This window comes from Hetaerina americana, unplaced genomic scaffold (assembly GCF_022747635.1).
Source record: "Hetaerina americana unplaced genomic scaffold, ioHetAmer1.1.p SCAF_1, whole genome shotgun sequence".
In the NCBI taxonomy this organism is placed as follows: domain Eukaryota; kingdom Metazoa; phylum Arthropoda; class Insecta; order Odonata; family Calopterygidae; genus Hetaerina; species Hetaerina americana.
The window spans coordinates 105,735,790-105,758,850 of record NW_027286069.1 but is presented as its reverse complement, the minus strand read 5'-3'; the positions used below and the strand labels follow the sequence as shown (position 1 = coordinate 105,758,850).

At 36.5% G+C, this 23,061-nt stretch overlaps 1 protein-coding gene across 1 annotated transcript; it reads left to right on the top strand.

Annotated features, from left to right (window-relative positions):
* The first annotated feature begins 376 nt into the window (after positions 1–376).
* LOC139695562 (sorting nexin-2-like) lies at positions 377–22,198 on the top strand. The gene is made up of 11 exons (XM_071594378.1): positions 377–509; positions 951–1,058; positions 6,014–6,088; positions 7,010–7,340; positions 9,496–9,717; positions 11,056–11,177; positions 13,632–13,838; positions 14,646–14,738; positions 16,994–17,137; positions 18,844–18,996; positions 20,613–22,198. Exons 1-11 carry the CDS (start codon positions 417–419, stop codon positions 20,661–20,663), a joined length of 1,599 nt encoding a protein of 532 aa, XP_071450479.1. The 5' UTR covers positions 377–416; the 3' UTR covers positions 20,664–22,198.
* Positions 22,199–23,061: the final 863 nt, after the last annotated feature.

Below are 23,061 nucleotides of genomic sequence, written 5' to 3'. Positions count from 1 at the left end.
ATTGACTCAACCATTTGTCGGATATTTAGCGTAAAAAGGAAGCAGTCTCTTAATTAGGTATTTATGAATAGGATGAACAAGTACGCTAGAATGACTTCTAATGAGTGTACAACCAGCCTGCTATCAACAAGATTTACTTGTCATAAATAAATGGTAAGTTTAAAATTTATCTTCATGAGATTTACTTGAAGGTAAGCACGATATAAGGTCATCGACTGGCTTTCGGTACAAAAAATAAATAAATGAATTTATCATTTGAACTGGCGTCAGCTGAGCGGTCTCAGCGGCATCTGTCGACGATCACATTCCCCACTTTACCAGTGCTACCATCTATTATCTTAACAATTGACTCACCCAATTGAAGTCCTGACTACTCACCACCACTCGTTGCAAACTCACCTACTTAACAAGGGAACATGGCGGAGTTTAGGGAACCGCCTCCTTTGTTTGACAGTGAGAAAAATTGCTTAGAAGATGACAATGATGATTTATTTCATTCAGCAGTGGAGGTAAAGATATATTCTACATAGTACCTATATTTTGCAGTCTCGTTAGTTTCACAATTGTTCACCTTTCACCACCAAGATACATTTATGTCTAACTGGTCGTACGGTTACATTCATTTTCTATTTATGTACAGTTTTGTAGCTTGTAATTCAGAATTATCATTCTTAGCGGTAAATCAACTGCCAATGATTTCTTTCTTGAATATGTCATATTATATATATTTATAGATTAAAGTTGTTTATGTTAATTGATAAAGGATCAATCCGAGTGACTGTTAGTCATTCGATTTGGAAGTGGTAAAACATGTCAGAAAGTTCAAAGTAATTATATTCTTTAAAGCTGTAGGCTTGAAAACAATCTTTCTTACTGTCATTCGTGCGTGTAGGTTTTGGCTGAGTGGCAATGTGTGTTTGTGATATAACATTTTGAATTTACATTCGCAGTCACAGGCTTCCACTATTAAAGCATCACCGAATCACAGCCCATTTGAAAATGGAGAGGAAATTGATTTGAAAAAAGAAGAAAAAACAGAGGATGGATCTCTCTTTATCGTATGTTCCGTTCCTCAATTCTTATAAAATGTACATTCGTTTTCAGTGTGCCTTGTTCTTAATTAAGAGGGGCAATTGTGTGGGTATTTATACGTAGTTATTATTAATTCATAGTAGTATACAAAAGTAAGGTTTAATATCATTTTCAAAATTCACTTGAAATCAAATTGTTCAATAATTAACCGAAGGCGAAAACCAATTGTATGCTATGTAATGTGTTTGTAACTAATGCATGGTTTTAGAAATGGTTAAAATAAGACATGCTTCGTAGCTTCGCCCAATTGGGCATGTATTTCAGATTACTGGGATTTGTGTTGTGTATGTACGCCTACTGTTTGCAGAAATGGACCTCTTTCTTCTCGCTAAAATTGACCTTGCCCTTAGGCAGTGCCCACTCATGCGAGTTGGGGACCGCTGGTTATATTACCCAATTTTGAAGGTCTTATATTTTGCCAGGTCACACTGAACAGGGTGTAAGTTGTAAAGGGCCTCTTATGCGCTATCTCCATTGTTTGTATAAATAAGACTCCCAACTCTAATTTAGCTAGTTGGAAACAGTTCCATATGACCATTTATTTGGCCTAATGGATAACTAAAAACTATTGATGATGTCACCTCTTGTGCCATTAGACACTTAATGGTAATTTATGAAATGTTTCACTTGGGAGTAATTTTTCCAATAAGCATAAATTCAATGAAAGATATGATATATATGCAAGAAATGAAGTTAGGGGCATGCAACTGACCCTCGCTGTAACTCTGTGGTGTAATAATTCCCTCAAATGAAGTTCAAGCTCCACAGTCACAATTTGGCAGTCATTTGTTGTCTTTGCTGGGGAAGTTGTACATTATCACTTTGAAATGGGCTTTTTTATTAACCTTATGAATTTGATTACTTCTCTATCCATTGTAATGCTTTGAGCTGCATCATGAACAATGCTTGATGGTTATAAAGATTGTAGGTGAATTAAAATTGTACATTCTAGTGATTTAAGCCTAAACCCATTGTCAAATGGGCATATATGATGTAGGTAATGTTTTCATGTTTCCCAATCAGGTGTATAGGTGGTGCTAATTCACTTCTTTGTTCTTCATTGTGGTAAACGGTTGACTAGGCTATGAAGCATCTGAAGCAATAATACTAATTCCACTTACAGTGACTTTGTAAACACAACACATTGACAAAGTTTTAATACTTCAGGCTGCAAATGAATATCTATTGTGCCATTTTTTTGCTTATTTAACCTTTGTTATTGACTAATTTATGAGGGAAGACGAAGTAGAAACTAATTTCATACGAAGCATAAAGTATAACAGAAAATTGGTTTTGATGTAACCAAATTTACATAAGAGGAGGGTATTGAGATTTAGGCATATAAAGAAGAAAGAAAGAAGGCTGGAAGGTAATAAAAAAGAATTGTCTGATATGGCAGGGGAAGAGAAGGAAGTTGGGGCAAATTGGAAGATGATATGAGAAGTAGATGGAGATATTGAAAAGTAGTGCTGCATTGAAGACTCTGATAGAAGAATAAATAATGAGTAGTAAGAATGGTGGAAGAAGAGAATTAGCATTTTGGATGACTTGGAGTGGATTGAAATGTGTCACAAACTGGGTAAGAGGGTAGGACAAGAGTGAGATACAGAGTCTACATTATTGTACTTAATTAAACTTGCCAGTAATATTTAACCATTAAATTGTAGGTATCGCTCATTTCATGCTTTCAGTGTGTAAATTATGGTGGTGATCCTTCAAGATTAAAGCAAAGAAGGAAACGAAGATAATTAAGGATGCAGTCAGGTGAATTTAGACCTGCATTGTGTAAAGCTGTATGGAAAATTAGCAGCTTTGCTGTCTGGTTACTCGTTCACATCTTTGCTTTTATACGGTGGGGACTTGGTTGAGCAAGACTGTATTTCTTCTTGAACAATTAAGCATTTTTAGCCAGGTAATCTTTCTGCCATGTAGTTTTAAGCAGGATTTTTTGATTCATTCTACATCACTCAATCATGGTCATGCTTGCCACTTATTAGAAGTGAGTTTTGTGAGGTTCATATTAACTGTTACATGTAGTGTTATTTTTTTAATGGAAGATTTTTCATTGTACCTAGTATTAGTTTCATTTCTTCAAATTTTTCCCAGTTGTAATTCCTGTTCAGGAAGCCTAATCTCTTCAATCATCTTTGTACTTCCTTTGCTTTCATTTATGTATTTCACTTGGCAACTTTCCTTTTTGCTCACTTTATGGAAAATGGCCTCTATTTGTCTTCTTCTCCGTTCAACTTTCACCACTATGTTCTTCTTTTTACCTGCAATCTGTAAAGTCTACTTTTTTATTTTATTTAATCCAGCCAGATGTTTGGTGGAGGCTTGGTTGTTGTACACTGATCAGATTGCTTAATAGGGTTTGAGAGAGAGAGAGAGGGCTGGGTTGAATCCTGGTTGGTTCAATTGGCTTTTATTGGTCTCCACTCATTTTTGTATAGATTTCTGCCCATTGAAACCCTCCAGAAGCATATGAATGCCTTCTTCTTGTCATTCTGTGCAGTATTAAAATGGGAAGATTCCCAATATTTGATCTCCATATGAATCCCATTAATAGCTGTTTGCATAGCATAGCTGTATAACTGATTCCTAAGCATATTGAAAATGCCACTTGATTACAGATTGATCCTTCATAAGGTCTGCATTAAATAAAGTTAAAATGATCTGTATGTTGAATCTCCTGTTTGTGGTTTGATGAGGTGCTAATGTTTGATCATTTTAAAATCTTTACTAAAATACTAGGTGCCATTCAAAATATATATATTATAATGAGTACCACTTACTGTAATATGAGGTTTAACATATAGTAAACCATTTTCTATGAAGAGGACTAAGAGCATAACCCTTTGCTGAAATGACATGGCCTATGGATTTATATGATACATGATGCAGATATGTCGCAGTTCCTCAAATATCATCTCATGGAACCCTCAGTAATGTTGTTCCCAGCATTACTGAATATCATTGGACTTAATAACAAGATCTGAACTCACACCTTGTGCTACAGAGTGATGTGAACTGTGAAGAGCCATATTGATAATTCACACAAAAGGATCACTGATATTAACCATGGTCTGATGGTTTCCAGAAATGATTTCATAAATTCCCAGCGGCCTCGTAATAGTTATGTTAGTAATTCAATCCTAAGATTGATGGCCTGCAGGTCTCCTTTCCCTAATTCTTTTGTTTGTAGTGCCTTATATCTATCTTTGATTTTCTACCGTATGCAGGATAATTATTCTTAAAAAAGGGACATGTAATAAATAAATTATTGAATTTAATTCTTACTATGGCTCTTGAAAGTCAACTTTAGAGTAAGATTCATGGCAAAAAACAGGAAGAAATTCTTCCCTGAGGGATCACTGTTTTCTTATGTTTCATATATTGATGATATGATGGTCAATTTTTGACAATCCTTGTAGGATATAAGTGGCATGGTATCCCAGTGAGTAGAGCGATGAGCTGCTGAGCAGAGGGCTTGGGTTCAATTCTGGATGATGGCTGTGGACTCTTTCAACTTAACCCAATCTGTGTATTTTTAATTTAACATTCATTATATTTAAAAGTCTTCCTGGGAAACCACAGATAGCACAGGGAAAGGATCTCTACCCTTATGTGGGAATTCTATGTATGACTTAGTACTGGGAGGACTCAATCCTCACCTATCAAACCAATCTTTGATTTGGATTGATTACTGTGGCTAGAGTAGTAGAATAATCAGCACCATTCTATAAGCTCGATGCATCAAATGAGATAAATATCAAACTGGCTTATCCTGTTACCCTCCCATGGACCTTAATGTCATGGAGCCTTGGCATTTCAGTGACCCCTTGAGTTGTAGTGACTGGTCAGTTGCTCCATATGGGTCCATCCACACCTGATAGATTGAAGGGTAGGAGTGATGTAAAAGGTGGTCTGCAGTACCAATACAACATGTTTGCTTGTGGACAACTGTGTTTGACCCTAGTCGGACAGTCACTTAAAATGAAAGCGTCACATTATAAAAATTTTGAGAGGGCATTGAAAAGCCAACTCAGTTATGTCTCCTATGATGATGGGCACACATGAGAGGATAATAGATCCTAGAAACTACAGGAACTAGCCTATTGGCTGAATCCAGGTGAGAATAATGTCTATGATGCCCTTATCTCATTAAATGCTTGGTCATTGGTGCAATTGTGCAAGAAATTCAAGAGGATCGCAATGGCTGAAATATGGACTTGGGATGTTGGGACAGTTTTTAAGGGATGATGTTAGTAAAAATAAAGAAAAAGGTGGGAAAAGGAAGGATTGACCTGTTAGTTCTATGTAGTATGAGACTGAAAAGCGATAGTTTGAAGGTAATTGTAACAGGGAAGAGGATAGTCTTTGTTGAATTTTCTTGGCACTAAATGGGGAAGAAGGTTAGTGAATACAATAATGAAAGCAGGTGGGTGTAAGTTACAGAAAAAGACACCATTGGTAGCAAGAAAAGCATATCCAATCACTGTAACTGCACTTATCAAAAATTAGTTGCCTTAATAAAGTAATACGTAGTTAGTTTTTATGGTGAATAAGGAGAAATATTTAGGGACATACTTGGAAGTAAATGTCTAATAGTCATGGTACTTGGAATGCAGTGAGCAAGAAAGATATAGATGAGAGGTAAGTAGAAGCATAATGTTTATGCTCCTACCTATTCACAGTTTTTGGTTGGAAAACATGACACCCAGAACAAAAGGGTCGAGATCTTGTAATGATCAAGGTTATTCAGAATGTAATTTTTAATTAGTTTCCACATGTCAATCATTAGCATTGTAATATCAATTCTTATCAATATTGTCTTGTGTTCTTGTTATTACTATTATTTATCATTTTAAAATGATGCTGTGTGTGTGTTCATTGTCTAAAATATCCTTCCTCCATTTTACAGGATGCATTCAATGGGGAGAATCCCTTTGGTTCCACTGCATCTCCAGAACTAATAAGTAGATCAGACAATTCACAGGTATGACATATAGTTTCAATTTTATTGCCTAGCCTTGACTGCAATAGTTAAGTTGAAGTACATTTATCTATTGCATGTTAAATGTATTATTGTATTTTCAATGCTGTGACAAAAAGACAAAAGTACATTTAATTTGATTAATCTGATGCTTGGTATTTCTGTTGTGTACAGTACATCTTTACATTTTGAAAATCTGCTAAACAAATGTAATACTTTAAGCATTTTAGTTTTTTAATATGTAGTAAGTTGATTGGGAATTGAATATGTAACCAGCAGAGGGAACCTAGCATATGAATTCCTGTGGTTCCCTCTATGCCCTGCACATCTGTAGTGAAATGCAGTGTTAATTACTTCTTAGGTTAATGTTAATTTCTTCTACTTTGGATATATACTCTTCTCCGGCCAGTTACTGCCATGTTCTGGAGATGTCGAGGGAGGGATTTTGAATTTTATTGATGATTTATGCCATGTGCACACTGCAAATGTGAGGGATATGCTTTTTGATAAAAGTAAAGAATCCATTGGTATTCAAATTTCCTGCTATATGCTAAGTTTTGCAAAAGGTATTGCAGTATAGAAATGCAGATGTGACATTTGGATGCTGGCAGTTAATCATGGCTTATATATTGGGAGTTCAATCTGGTCGTAATAAATTAAAATATATATAGATCGGAGAACAAAAAAGTGGAATTTTTGCGACTTTGCAGTCTTTTTCAGTTAGCATAATTTTAATTGCTTAAGAAATCAATTAAAAATCACGGTTTGCACAATTAAATACCATTATTCTGATGCATGTTTTTTAGTCAAGTTGTCTTATGGTTGGAAAAAACTCGCATTCTTTAAAAATTGCATTCCTTGCTCAACTTTGAGCAAGAGTCATAATGCACCCTGTCAGTCACGTCACTTCTTGATCTCCCGCAGCCCGAGGCAAAGGTTCCCAGCTGGTCATCGCAGGGCTTGAAGGAGGACAAGGATGCGGTGGAGGACGAGGAGGAAGAGGTCCCGAAGCCGGTGCAGCCCGACCAGCACACAATGGAGATCACAGTGAAGGTGGCTCAGCGAGCAGGCGAGGGCATGGGGGCATACATGCTGTACAAAGTGTCCATGTGCACCAACATACCCCTGTTCCGCCGTCCAAAGTCGGAGGTGTCCCGACGCTTCTCCGACTTCCTTGGCCTTCACGACAAGTTGGTGGCAAAGTACTTGAGATCGGGTCGAATCATTCCTCCTGCCCCTGAAAAGAGCATTGTGGGTAAGCATGTACTGTAAAAGAGGTTTTGGATGCTAGAATTGATTGCCAAGAGTGTTCAATCAATGTTCCAAGAGTGATTAAAACACTAATAATTCTGCTGTAAAGTCCTCTTTGCCTATGGTTAGTCTATGAAAGCAGGATTTTATCTTTGTGAAATTAGATTTCCCTTTATTTTTCATGATTTTCTCAATGCTACTAGAATGTTTGTATCATCTATTTGTAACTTTTTACTGGAATATAGACTTAAAAACTCTTAAGTTCCCATTTAAAAATGATCAATGAAAAGGAAAATGGTGTATATAACATGTACTGTTTATGGCTGCGTAATAACTTGATTTTGATTGTAAATAGACAGAAATAAGAATGATATTTGTTTTTAAATTACCTATTATTGGTCTTATACCTCTGTGTTTTTGAAAAGCAAGTGTCCAGTATTGAAATAATTCAGATTACCAGATACAGTTGAATCTCATAATGCAAGCATGTTCCATTCTGCTGCTTTTCTCATAAAATGAAACACTCATTTTGTGAATGATTTTTTCCCATGTAATATAAAATATGATAATGTGTTACAAGCCGAAAAGAATAAATTTTGTGCAGGTTTTATTCAAAGAAAATTTTATAGACATTATTTAGGATCTTGGTTCACGTTTACCTTTTTTTCTAAGGTGAAATTAAACCATAGGGAATGTGAATTTGATTTGTAGGAAACAAACAAGATTTGGAATAATTAGTTAATATATGGCACACTCATAATTCATTTGGGGGTTGAGATGGTGCAGTGGCTATCCTACTGGCTTCCCACCCAGAGGGCCCGGGTTCAAATCCCGGCGGTGTTGAGTATTTTTCAGTGGTATCTTGATCCCTACTCGAGGTGCTTTGTGGAGGGCACTTTTGAGTGAGTACGCCGTCAGTCGGATGGGACGTTAAGCTGCGGACCCCTTGGCGCCTTTCGTAAAGAGTAGGCTAATGCCGACGCTGGGTTTCTTTCTACCCTTCATCCTTTCCTGTCCATCCCTAATGGTGCAAATGACCTCAGCTGTCGGTTGCCTCCCTAAAAATACTACTGCTTCTACGTTATTCATTTTAAAAGAAACCTGTCAAGAAACATCTGTTTTTACTGACTCTTCAAATTTTTTTAAAAATGCAACATAGCATTATCAATAAATTGAGTAGCTTCAGGCGTATTGTGGTGGAAGTCTAACATCATGAATAACTGATCGTAGCACTTCTCTACTTTATATCAAGTTATTCATTATAGCATTATCATTACGTAAATTTTGACTGTCTTCTTGCTGCTTTTTCTCTGGGGGACATTTTTAAAACTATCAATAAAATATTATTATACTGTGCACAAAAAGTCACGAATAACATGTATGAATGTGAATTTTGGACTACTGTGCGATCACACTAGACACTATGTTGCCAGTGGAACTTGTGCTAAACATGAGCATAAACAGCTGATGCAATCCCTCCGGCAATCATTCTCTACTCGTCACTTGTCATGTGAAATACTGCATTGCTAAGTGAGTTACCTTGGGCACAATGTTTTTGCTCGCCATGCATATTACTCACTGTCCGAGGTGCTCCTTAAGCTAGGTTCCACCATTCATTGTTTTTTTTAAATCAAGTGAAATGTTTAAAAAAAATTTTTCGTAAGCAACACATTTAATTAGCTTTGAATCATTTTCTCAATAAGTATTTTGTAATCATATTGGAAAGAAGTTAAAATAAATGTTTATTACTTTTTGGTTTGTCTTCCATCTTTGCTTTATTTGTACTGACACAAAATTAGTCAATCCAGCAGAGTGGACGTTGATACAGTTTTGGGTAAACATGTTGGCTCTGTGCACTGCTCAGATTTTGAATTTTCATTAGAGGGATAATTTTCTTTCTGATGACTCTAGATATTGGGCAAAATGGGACAGGTTTGCCAAGGGAGCAAACTTTGCAGGCTAGTGTTTCATTATTTCATGTTAATTTTTTTGCCTCCATTTACCATGGTATTTACAAAATCCAACAGTATGCATTGCCTTTAGTTTTTAATTATTCATGTCAGCTGCATATTGTTGCTAAGGGATGCATTTTAAAATTAAGCAATGTGTGCGCTGCTTTGCATTTTTCGTCCATCATTTTGAAATCTTTGTTCACTCAGGCATGACCAAGATCAAGATGTCATCATCCCTGAGTCCCACTGAGCAGTCTGGCACGACGTCACCTACTGGAGGGTCATCAGGAGGGACTCCGGGTGCAGGGGCTGGAGGGGGCCTGGACTTTGTAGAGAGGAGACGGGCTGCCCTGGAAAGATACCTGCGACGCACAGCAAACCACCCCATTCTGCGTGTGGACCCTGATGTGCGGGATTTCTTGGAGTCAGGTAAACAATATCCAATGGAGTATTCAAGTGATGCATATTTGCAAAAAATAGTTTTCATACTTTTGTTGAAAGTAAAATTTTAAAAGTGGTTATCAGTCTGGGTACTTAATAAATCTGGAAATGAGACTGCATTAAGCCTGTGGGTTGTGGGGGTAATTTTCCGTAAAAATTTCTGCATGAGTTGACAAATGCATAACTTGAAACAAGCTTATACCCATGTGCAATTTATATTTTTGAAACGAGGTGATCAGCTGCTCAATTTGTAAAAGTTTCAATGCCAGCATTGTAAAGATATTAAAGGCCGAAATTGGTGGCAGAAAATTCAGTCTTTTAATTTGCTGTTCACATATTTTTCTATAACCATGGTATTACAAATTTTAAGCTCAATTCATTGGATACAACTTTTGAATGAAGATCTCATAGGAAAGAAGTGAAAAAATAAACTTTATTCATTATGAACATGTCATGTTTAGTTATTTATAATTGAAAAAACTAATTTATAATAAATCTGTGGAAAGGGCATGCTGACATGTTTATGCTGAAATAATCTCCCATCATTAATTTTTGTTCTACAAATGTATTTGTTCTGTGGTATCTGTTGGGTAGTAATTTTCTGTACATTAGTAAATTGTTTTAAAGCATATAAAGGTATTATCAACTGCTGTGAAAACCTTGGGAAACTACTTTAGTTTGTTTTATGCCCCAGTGCTTTCTCTTTGATATGGAAGCAATCCACCTTTTTCAGGCTCAAACCTTGTCTGGGTTTTTGATGTCAGCTTTTTGTCTTGGAAATATCCACATTTGTACTAGGTGTATCAGCGTGCTTGAATGTTCTTACCTGAATTAGGTTGTGTCAGGTTTTAATAATCCAACAGGATCATTTCCTTCAATATTTACCTTGAATGTCTTGCTCATTTTTAAATGTTTGTCAATTTCGTTTTGCATCTCAAATCCCCTGAGGTCATGTCTTTGTCTGTCTGAAACAAAGTGCAACCAGGCTTGCTATGCCCCCCTGTAAACCCTCAATGTGCAGGTTTGTATTTAGCGGTTGCTCGACCCCTTAGTGGGAAAAGTTTAATTTGTGGCAAGAAGTTCGAATTTTTCTCAATGTCAAATTACTCAGTGACCATGACTAAAATGAGGGAGCTGGTTTGAATTTAAAATTAAAGTAGAATGCTGATGGGAAAGTAACACAATGTGCTGACTCTACTTTCTGCTGAAATTTTTTTTCCTGTGGAATGCGAAGTCTGTATATTGCTATATGTTTTTGTAATTAATCCACCTTTCCTTGCTGCCTTTAGAAATCTAACACTTTTGTTTATTCCTTGGTTTCCATAGATTCAGAACTTCCTAAAGCAACGAATACATCTGCTCTAAGTGGCGCTGGTGTTCTAAGGCTTTTCAATAAAGTTGGAGGGACAGTCAACAAAATGACTTACAAAATGGAAGAAAATGATCTGGTGAGTACATATTATACACATTGCTTTCTCATGGTAAGGTATCGTATTTAGCCTCAAGTGCTCCTGGTTGCCAATCTTTTGATTTTGTAGTCCCGGGCAATTGACCACAAGCAAATGCCAAAAAATATAATTTAGGAAAGCATTCTGTGAGCAACCTTCATGTGGTCACTCTCTACAAACGGAAAAGGTTGGTCATTTTAGTAGTTACTTAACTTGAGGACATTGACCTTGTCGCCCTCTATCTCTGGCAATCCCATCACCAGTGGCAAATGATGTTCCTCTGCAATGATTTCTCCTACTGTTTTCCATTCAACATACTTTGTGGAAACTCAATACTGGGTGTAGTCTGCAATTAACCAGCTGTCAAAGTGGCCACACTGCCTCTTTTCTGGTATTCCTACTCCTGGTTGCCTTCTGGATCATTGACTAAAATAAATCCTGAACATTTGGCCGAGGCCCTAAATACATTGCTTAATACATTACATACTCGGGTATTTAAATGGGTTTCAGTAGGTGTTTGAATTCAATTTTTTGAACATGCATTGCTTCAGTAAAATCGTCATACTTTCTTAAAAATTTAAAATATTCAATGGAACTTTGAATTTATACTCGAATAATTTTAGTAATTCGGAATGTAAGAGGATGATGCCTCAGTAACTTAACTGGCTAAAGCACTCAGCCAGATATCGAGGGATCCTGGCTCAAATTCCAGTCAAGGTGAATGATTTTACCCTCTGAAATTGTTGCATTGTAATGCACACTTTGTGGATGATTCCGTTAAAAGTTACTGTTGCTGCATCTCCCACAGTTTCTTGGAATTTGTTGATAGTGTTTCTTCTTTGTGTGATACTCCATGAAAAATTATCCTTTGTGGAGTGGAAAATTGTAAGATGAGCACACATGCCTCGTCTCCTTCCTAAGTTTTCTTGAAGCTCACACTTTGCATCTCCTTGTGTTGTATTTTTGCCTCCCCTTATCCACAATAGGAACGAGATAATGTTTACTAAGGTCTCTCGAGAGACAATGTGGGTTATCCCTTGAAAGAACATGCTCCGTTGGCTTATCATCACCGTCTTCCTCTGAAGATGACTCATATGACTCCTCTCTCTTCGTTGCCCACTCTTTGGCCGTCTGGAGCAGAAAATCTTTGAATTGAATGCTATTTGTTTCATTAAGTGTTTTATAAAATTTCACTACAGTATCGGAATCACTTATGCTCTCTTTGTCGTACTCAAATAGCACATCTGACCACTCACAGGCTCATGGATCTAATGAAATTTCTTCATTGCGTGAAGCACTTTCTTTCCTAAGCTATGTCGTTATATGGAATATCCCTTTTATTTCAAAATATATGGATTTAGAAAACTCTCTTGCAAGAAAAACCCAACTCCAAAATCACAATTGACCAGGACTCAAGGAAAGAAACTGCTCAAGTCACGTTTGGAAAAGGAACTGGCCAGAGCCATAAGAGAACTATGGACAATTCTGTTTGGTCCTTTCATAATTTTCATAATGAATGTTTACGTTGATGGAGCAGAGCTGCAAGTGCATTCCGTTGGCCAGAAGCAGAACTTGAAGAGACAGGTGGAGCAATGCAGATATGGTCCTTGAGGTGATTGAGATAAGGTTCCTTGCTGATGGCTCAGCTAGGGCCGTGTGCATAAAGACTCAAGAAATAATGAGGCAAGGAGTGGTATCCAAGGAAGAGATTAAAGAAATATTACTTCCGAAATGAAGAGGGTCTTGTTTTAATTATGTATCTCTTCGGAGTAGGTCATATTGTGAAGGATTCTGATGTGAAGCTCTGAATCCATCTTCTCAAATTACTGCTACTTCAAGGCTTATTCATCATGGTTAAAGGCCTCTGATGAACTGCAGGTCTTGAAGCATACTCATTCAATTTTATCCCTTGACCCTTGAACAGGGGGCCTGTCTGACAGCAATCCTCACACTATGAGGGCCTGAGACAATGGGTGCGTGGCTTTCCCTAGACCTCCCACCACCTTAACCACCCCATTTCAGCTGTTGGTACTTGCAGGAGAAAATTATTCTACTTACTTTTAGTGAAGTACCCTATATATATTGGAGAAAGAATTTTGCACTATATTTGGGCCAATACATGTGGTTGCTCCTTTCTCTTACTTTTTATTGCTACACCAAAGAGTTAACATTGATTTTTCTTCTGATTGATCCTAACTATTTGAAAATAGAGTGGGGTTAATTGCCCTCTGATGGCATTTAGCCTCTTTCAGAATGAGAGCTGCATCTTGCTCTCATCCTAAAGCAAGATGATCCTGAAGAGGGTGGAATCAACCCTTCCCTCATCTTGCTCATCATGTGACCCACTGATGTTTAAGGAATTGAGATGCAAATAATGATTAGGGGGTCAAAGTGAAGGCTATGGCAACTCAAGCATGTGCTTCTTTCTTTCCTATCTCTGACCCACCATTCTAGTGGTTTGAGGAAAAGATTCAGGAGATAGAAAGCCTGGAGGGTGCTGTGAGGGAATTGCTGTCGGCCACTGATGCCCTCGTCCTGCACCGTAGGGAGTTGGCGGCAGCGACAGGAGCCCTGGCCCGTAGTGCGGCTGTCCTGAGCAATTGTGAGGAACACACATCGCTCTCAAGATCTCTCTCACAGCTGGCTGATATTGAAGAAAAGGTAAGCACAGGACTGCATCAGACGGTCAACTCGTGGTCTTAAGATTTGCAGAAATCTTATTTAACTTTCACTTTCATTGAGCATTCTTTTATAATATTATGTGGAAAATTCAGTTTCTTCTAATTCCTCACAATTGCCTCTGTTGTTGGATTTGTTCCTGGTTGTTCCAGTTGAATTTGGAATAGTAATATGTTCATATATGTATTCCAGGTTCTGATTTACCCTCTTTTTTTTCTAACCTCATCGAAAATATCTTTTGCAGAAATTGTAAGGAATGAAAAGAAATACATTTTTATGTAAATGATAGCTGTAGAATAGTTGCTATCCCTAGAAACCTCAATTTTTCTGGGAGCAGTCAATTTACAACATTATGAAATCTCTAATTTAAAATATTACTGGTAATAAGTAAAGTGAGTTGCTGCCACCTGAACAGGATCACCAAATCTTGGTTGTTTCTATCATTTTGGGAATTTATTTAAAAAATTTTATATCGGAATGAAAAACTATGTACTCATTACCAAAGAACAATCATACTATTTCATCGAAAATTGTAGCCCTTATATTTCACCTTTTTCATTTTCTCCGAATGCATCTTAAAAAGGATTTAAGCACAGTCACTGTGGTCTAAATTTATCTTTTGACTTTGTCTTTTTTATATTGTCCTTTACACTGATCCTATTGGAAAAATTATTTTTGCGATACTTAAATTAGTCTGGGATTTTAAATCAATCCAAAAATTTTAGGTGCTTCATGATTGCATGGTGTTCTCCTACTTTTAGTGTTAATATTTTTATGCTCTTGTTTCAGATTGAAATACTTCACTATGAACAGGCCAATTCTGACTCTTCATTGCTCTGTGAGCTAATGAAGGATTATGTTGCACTTATAGGAGCTGTTAAGGTGAGTTATCAAGGAAATTTCTGAGCCATTGATTGTCATACTCCGCACTACTCTTTCCTTTAATCCAGCATGTGCTATGAGTACTAGAGTCTTTGGTTCCCTGCTTGTTAATCACCAATTACATTAGCCAGTTGTTGGTGTCTAAGACCCTTGCTAAAGAGGCCATGGACACCAACACAAAGGACTCCACCTTATTCCGTTCGCCAACTGATGCCCAGTTTTGCAGTTTATCCTATGTTCAGGAACAAAATGAGGAGGAAGGATTTAAGAGGAGGATGGTAAATTACAATGAATGTTGTCTACTCTGGGATCCTATTTTTTGTAAAATTTGTTAGATATTGCAGTGCCTGAGAATGTAGACAAACCCATTCATTGAAATAAGGGGAATGCTTTCAAACTTGTTTATAGTATTTATGACAGCAACTCTTTGTTGATATATGAAGGGAAAATGGTACTTGGGTCCGTTTGCCCTCAGGCATCCCACCCTTATGATTAACAATTAAGAACACTTTTCCATCTAATCCACGAATGGTTTCAAAGTACTACATCATCTTCAGGTTCATTATTATGTTCAAATTAGATCATACCCAACATGAAACTAGACAATTTATCCTGCTTCAACTTTGACTCTCCATTGACTTGTGGCTCTGTGCCCTTGCCTGCATGGAGCTATTTTCATGGAACCTTGGTAAAATTGAAATATTGATTAAATGAATTTAACATTGAAAATACTTTGGGATTATACCATTATTGCCCAGCTTAAGAGGCCGCCACCTACTCCAGCATGGTATTTACAACATCCAATTCTTACAATATGCAGGAAACTGCTAGTAGTAGTTTTTGGGGAGGTGACCGACAGCTAAGGTCATTTGCACCATTGAGGATGGATGGGAAAGGAAGGGTTGAGAGAAATCTGGGGTTGCCATTAGCCTACTCTTGACGAAAGGCACCAAGGGGTCCACAGTTAAACGTCCCATCCGATGGACGTCCGACTCACTCAAAGTGCTCTCCACTAAACGCCTCAAGTAGGGATTGGGATAACACTGAAAAATATCTGTTCTTTTCCAAATTTGAACCCGTGCCTTCTTGGTGGGAAGCCAGTGCATTAGCCGCTGCACCATCCAAATCCCCAGGAAACTGGTTGCTTGTGACAATGACAAAGAAAAATACCAAAGTCATCTGTGTAGGCAGCCATCCTAACTTTCTTTCTAACCATTGAGAGGAAATTTGCATACTTAAAACCCACCAGAATAAGTTTTCAAATAATGAGAATTAATGATCAAAATTTTGTGAGACTCTTAAGGATATGGTCCACTGGCTTTCTTATGGTTCGCTAGTTACGGCTTTCCGTAAAACTACTTTTGCTGAATTTCCATAAAAATTGGCTCCTATGATAATCTGAAAATTGGTAGGTATTCTGGAGTCACTCCTGGAATACCGAGGGAAGGACCGCAAGAAGCACTTTAGAAAACGTTTAGATTTTATGAAAATACATTCATTGTTGCCCCTAAAGTACGAACAAATGCTCCAATGCTCATGCTAATGGAACATTGTCCTAGTAATCCAATCTATCCCTTGCAACCAAGCCTTTCTCGCAAGTCTCCATAGAGATTTAGGGCAAAGGAAACGAGAAGTGTGGGTAGGAAAACATGCATCAGGAATTGGTGGTCAGCATCCAGGTGGGAAGCGAGGGGAGGTGTCTGGTTTGGGGATGGGGAGACACTCAGCAGAACACCATCCCAAACTACAGCTGGATGTCATCCGCCAACTGGCTCTTTACGCCTAACTTATTAAATTTCAGGGTGGATTAATTAAGGGCTTGATGGCTTTTCTATGCGTCACGAGGAGGTTGATGTATAAGTTGTATAATACCTTCCTGTATCTATAATGATATGACATTGCCCAATTGGCTTTCTAATTTTAGACTGTGAAATTAAGTAATAATTATAAAAGGAAGAAAAAAACATTAATTGACGTACATAATATACATGTGTGTTCAAGGCATCTTGAGGGAGGTTGAGCCCAATGATTGAACGTGGCAGAGTAATTTATATTTATACGCTCACATCATGTGTAAATATTCTTTTCTGTCTGATTTTAATTCTAATCTTCATTATAATGGTGTTTGGAATCCATACTTACTATGTTAATCTGAATCATCTATTGCCCATAGGAAAAGCTTGTTGTTATTAAGTGAATTTCTAAAATATAGTTCTGTTCTTTGAAGTAAGTTTGAGAAAGCATTTCTATTTCAGAATGTATTTCATGAACGAGTAAAAGTCTATCAGAATTGGCAGCATTCTCAGCTTACCTTGACCAAGAAACGGGAAGCCAAAGCAAAGCTGGAATTGTCTGGAAAAACTGATAAAACGAGTATAGCTGCTGAAGAAGTCAGTGAGGTATGTTCTTTGATTTCATCTACTTCTGGCTGGACTATGACATCTGCACTTATTTCTATGAAAATATTTCAATTTTTTATTTATATTTTTTATATCATGATTTGCTGATGATTTATTTTAGAAAACATTACATTAATGGCGATAATGGGCATGATGTACAAAACAATTTTAATGCATTCACTGAAAGCCACAATAAATGTTGACAATATTCTGAAATTAAAAGAAAGTAGCTTATTATCTTTGAAAATAATGCAATATTGAAAAATAGCAAGGATAGTTCAATCTAGAATTTGAATGTCTTTGACTCATTTTTTTGTTGAGTTGAATTGGTTTCTTTCTTCAATCATGCTTTTTGACATTACTGTCAGTTTGGTGTGTGCTATCGCATCAATGGCAGTCCATCTGCCAGGCAATCGCAACGCAGCAATGAGAAGCCTCTGATAATTTCACTGTTCTCAGCTGCAAATTTCTTTATCACCTGTGCATATATGTATAAGTTCACACAATGCATGTTTTGCCACAAACTCAGCTGGTCAGGTTTGCATTAAATTGGGAAGTCACAGTCTGTTAATGTCTCTTGTCAGTAGATGCCAATCATGAATTCATCCGTGGTGATGCTGCTAATATCCCTTTACAAAAATGAAGTATTTTCATATCATATTGAGCAAATGAGTCCATGAAGAGATCTATTGTGGTTAAAAATTGATCTTGAATTAATGTTATTATTTAAACCACTGAATCTTATCTGCTTAAGTTACCCATGGCTTGCAGCACAGCTTGTGCTTAAAATTACAGCTACCTACTTTTTCTTTGAATGACGTTAATTTTACTCGATAGTGTTATGGGACGTGGAATACAGTGGTAGTGTGTTGGACTCCTGACCAGAGGACCTGGGTTCGATTCCCAGGCATTCCTCTAGGTGCCCTCAGCTTCACCCAAGCTGTATAATTTTTTGGGTACCAGAACTTCCTACCATAGACTGCACAGGGAAAGGAACTAGCCCCCTTACCCTGATGTGTGACTCTTAGATGCCGTTGGGCTTTGTATTTGGTGAATCCCCATGAATTGGATGGTTTGAGGCTCTACTTGGTGAAAATTCATCATTACTGAATGAATAAACTTAGGATATTTTCACACAATAGTTTTTTTGTGTGAAAAAATTCTAAGTTCATATATGCAGTGAACTCTCTTTTAAAGAACTAACCTTCAGATTTACTACTGTTTTTATGGTTTTTTGATAGTTTTGTACTCTCTCCTACAATTTATTTTGATGACAATGAATAGCATACAATTATTTAAAGAAATCATTTTACATCTCGTTACAAAATCCATATTATGGTGGCACGTGGACATTTGCTGATAAGAATCTATTATTACACTTGGATGTGATGTTAATGCTTGTGTAAATGCCCCATGTTTGGACATCAGGAATGGCAAAGGCTATGGCAGACGGTGAATGTCTGAAGAATCAGTATGCTGTGGAGGTCATGTGATCTAATGTACCATAATCTATCCTATGCATTCTGTCGTGGAGTTGAGTGGTGCAGTTAGGATTATCATTAATGCCTGCATTTAGAAAAAGTGTTGGGTTTACCCCATGTTCTAGTACTTCATGAACCTTGAGTGATGCATAGACTGTTTCTTGTTTTTTATTGATATTTTATGCTCTTGTTGTAACACTCATTTCCCATTTTGCTTTAATGAAGTGGGAAGCCAAAGTGGAGAGGGGCCAAGAGGAGTTTAATAATATTTCTCTGATGATAAAGAAAGAAATGGAAATGTTTGAGTCTCAGCGTGTCAGAGACTTCAAAGAGACCCTCATCAAATATCTGGAGAATCTCCTTGGCCATCAGCAACAGGTGAGAGAGGGCAGTAGTGGTAATTGCTGGGATTGTCCCAGAGGGGGTTATGAAACCTGTTGTTTTTTACCACTTAAGATAATGTCATGTCAGGCCAGCTTGGTACATTTATCCTAATATTTTTGTTTGTCCAAGAAAATGTCTAAGGTGTCTTTTATGAAGGGTAAAGCAGTCATTTTGTTTATTAGGTGCCTTGACCTCTGAGGCCATTTGCATTTTATGATAATTCTGGCATCGTTTCACGCAATGCAACTTGGGAGATTATAACATGGAAAAATGATGTGCGAGGGCCTAATTGTCACTGCTATAATCTATGCTTACTCTTTATTATCTTTGCTATGTTGAAGTCAAGGATACAGCTCATATTTAGTGATTAAAACTTAGCGCTCCTTTTTATTTGTGGCATTGCTATCTATTCATCAGAGGTATCTGCTTAATAAAGGTAGGTTTTCGATGGTACCATGCAATGATTATATTTTATGAATTATGCGGGCTTCGTATTGTCTGACCTGTAGTATTTAGTAGTAATAATTTATTTGTTCCATGGTTATAAACTAGGTAACTGACAAATTAGGCAACCAAAAAAATTGCTAAGTGAAAATTGGACTTCATATTCATTTGGACTTACCATTATGCTAGACCTTACATAGTTATTTTATGGTCCCTGTTGGTTTTAACCCCAGCCATTGGGTGGATTAATTTTTTCTCTTTGGTATTTTTCTAAATTTCACTGCTATTGACATAATCTGTGTTTAACAATTCTTTTCATTAGTCTCTAAATAATTACTAACCATTGGTCTTGTTGCTATACAACAATTCAGAAATGCAGGCATTCACCTGGGTTATGCATAATGCAATTTGACGTTACAGCTTAATGTTCAAAAGCATCAATTTTTAAGGCTCAGGCATTTGAGTTACTTTCTTGATTCATTTCGTCCATAATAGATCTGTATGCAGAGGAGAAAGGAAGGTCAGATTATTCTTTTTTTAATCATGTTTAATTATAATTAACAAATATTTTGTTTGAAACTAATGTTTCGACCATTGCTGTTATCTTAACTCTTTAACTTCAGTAGAAATGCTTAGGACATCACACCTGCAGCAGAAATGTTGCCATTGATGCATAATCTTGCTCTTCAAAATTCTTTAATTTTTCGCAGTTTTAAAAATTCCTAATAACATTCAAAGAAGTTCAAGTATTAGGTTTCAGACATGACTTGAAATCCTATTCCTTCTGGTTCTGACATATTTTGACACACCATACATGGAAATGCATTAACTAAAAACAATTCCGTCAATGTGATGGACAATGACTGGTCTTTTTATCATTATTCTTCCATTTTTGATCATCTTACATTTAAAAAAAACCTAAGTAAGTGAACAGTTTGAATTAATGTGTAAAATGGTACCTAATTATATTGGTAAACATTTGAAAAGTAAGAAGTTACATTCTTGTTTTGATGATTTTAAAATTAGAAATTGATATTCTATGTATAATTATTTGGTTAGATATGAAGTATAAAGTGGAACACTTATCCTATTGTAATTTGTGGCTTATTCTGACCAATGCTAATTTTTCAGAATATTAATGTTAAACAATTGTTTTTATCTCGCAGCTCATCAAGTTTTGGGAGATATTCCTGCCTGAAGCCAAAGCCATAGCTTGAAATTGACCTCTTCAATATGGTGGCAATTTCTATAATGGTAAATAATGTAAGACTTGGATTTTTTGAGAACTTCAAGCCTTTTCCCACAAATTTACCTACTTAACGGTTAATGCTGAACTGTTTGCTATGATTTTATGGTATAATTTGGTTCATAACCTAATTGGTTTACACACTTTGCTTAAATGTTCCTTCTACGTAACTGATGATGAATTGTTTGATGAATATTTGTCACTCTTCATCTTTGTACTTAAAAGAAATGCACCAGTCTCTTATATATACATATATAAATATATTTTCAAGGCAACATTCACTCACCCCTCTTTGGATTCAAATTATGATTTCATGATAATAAGTAGAACACATGGTGCCTTTCAGTGGTGGAAGTAATAGGGTTGCATTGCCCACCATATTTAGGTAAGAAAGATTTGAGAAAAGGAACTATATGCTTTAATTTTGTCAATTTGTATGTACATATGCAAGTTCTAGACAGCAGTGCATTGTCAGATAGAACTAAGAACATTCATTCAGATAATAATTGGGGAAGGGGAGGGGCAGAAGGTTTAGGGAGGATGTGGGATTAGCTGGCACCACAAAGGCATTCCAAGTGTGGGAGAATGTGGTAGTTGGTTGGCATAGGTACTATGTGATGGTGTGGTCTAGCTGTGCTACCATTTATGTATATGTGAATATATCATTCCATATCTTCAATATCTATTATAATTAAACCCGATCTATATTTTGATTCCTGTAATAAGTTCTCAAAATTTGCTGTATGTCTTGTACTTGTTTTAGTCAGTGAGGAATCATGCAGTTATGTTATCTTTTTGGTGTGAATGAGAGTATGAAAGTATGAGCACTTTTTGATCAGCTATCAAGTGTTAACGGTGATGAAAACAAAGCTTCAATTTAATGAGACTTTAAAGGTCTTTGGAATGAACGGTTGTTTGGCTGAGAAGGATCATCACTGTTATATTGGTGTCCAACAGATATTAAAGACTTTTGTTTACAAATGTAACATGTATTTATCCCCATTATTGGAATTATTTACTTTGAAAGATTAGTCTTAAGTGTTATCCATAGTATCAGGTAAGTGTCCATCAAAAATATTAATTTTTTTTGCACTACATTAGTCACTGGGTGTAAATTTGCATGCTTTCGGATCCTAGTGTCTTCAATTATTGCTTATAGTTGTAGTCTTGCTCACAAGTCTAGTAAATGCTATGTCATTCCGGTAAAGGATGGTTACTATAACTCCAGTGCATAATGCCTTTATTCATGTTGCAAATAGAATTGTAGCATTTCTACTGTTGATATATTTTGCAGATTCTTGGAGCTTATGTTATTTAATAGTGATTCCTACTTTCTATGATGTTAGAAAGAAACAGCAGCTGCTTAATAATGCATTACAAGCATGTAAATTTTTTGTAGATGTATTGTTGAAATTAAAATTTGTTACTTAAATGTCACTGAGAGTTGATGGAAAATTATTGTAAATACCTATGTCCTTGCATAGTCAAATGTTTTGGCCATCCTCTTGCTCTTTCTTTACCTCTCTCATGCCTTGCTGTGGTGGGGAAAAAGTGTCTGCCTCTTAACATATCAAGAAATAAACATTTCCTTGCCAATAATTTTCCTTGAAAATGGGTTAACCAATTTTTGGGCATTATTTTGTTATTGTGGAATTGCTGAGTATGTCAGATTTAATTATGGATTCTTTCAACTCTTTGCGGAGAAAGCTCTTTCCACTCAAAGCCAGTTTAAATCGGTAATGGGCCAAGTCTGCATGTTTTCATTTACCCTCTCTCCATTATGTTGGAGAGTGATTGGTTTGTACTCCTTTTTATAAAATAGAAAATCTCTATTCCTCTTTAAGTATCTGATGGTTGACTGTAGTGAATGGCAAATCAACCTGTTGTTGTTCAACTACTTATTTGGCTCAAGTGAAGATTTTTAAGAACATTTGTATTTTAAAAGTTGTTTTATAACAATGAAACCATGAGAAAATTCTCTCATTGCAGGTGATCATTTTTGAGTGAGTGCAATGTCATTGAGTGTGATCCATTAGGTGATATTGAAGTTGTGGGTAGCAAACCTGGCAAGATGTGGACATTTCCTCATATTACGATGATTTTACCTCTTGTTTTGGTATTTTTATGTTGTCATATTCACCGCCTGGAATGCGTGAGCATGCACAGTTGAAGCTTCATTACATAGTGTTAATTTAATTTTGAGTGCTTCCATACAATCTTTTAATCTTCTCGATTTGCACAGTTACAAGTGAAATAACAAATTGCATAGAAATGCCCGTGCTGCATCGTAGTTTCATATTTTCTCCTGTTTTAATTCTTGGTTTTGGGTAAACAAATAGTTTTTTTTAACCTGTTAGTCAATCTTACAA

Excerpts from the sequence above, each read along its gene's own strand:
- LOC139695562 (XM_071594378.1), top strand. The coding sequence starts at position 417 with ATGGCGGAGTTTAGGGAACCGCCTCCTTTGTTTGACAGTGAGAAAAAT. Across the intron at positions 1,059-6,013 it reads AGGATGGATCTCTCTTTATC|GATGCATTCAATGGGGAGAA; the intron begins GTATGTTCCGTT and ends TCCATTTTACAG. Across the intron at positions 13,839-14,645 it reads TGGCTGATATTGAAGAAAAG|ATTGAAATACTTCACTATGA; the intron begins GTAAGCACAGGA and ends CTCTTGTTTCAG.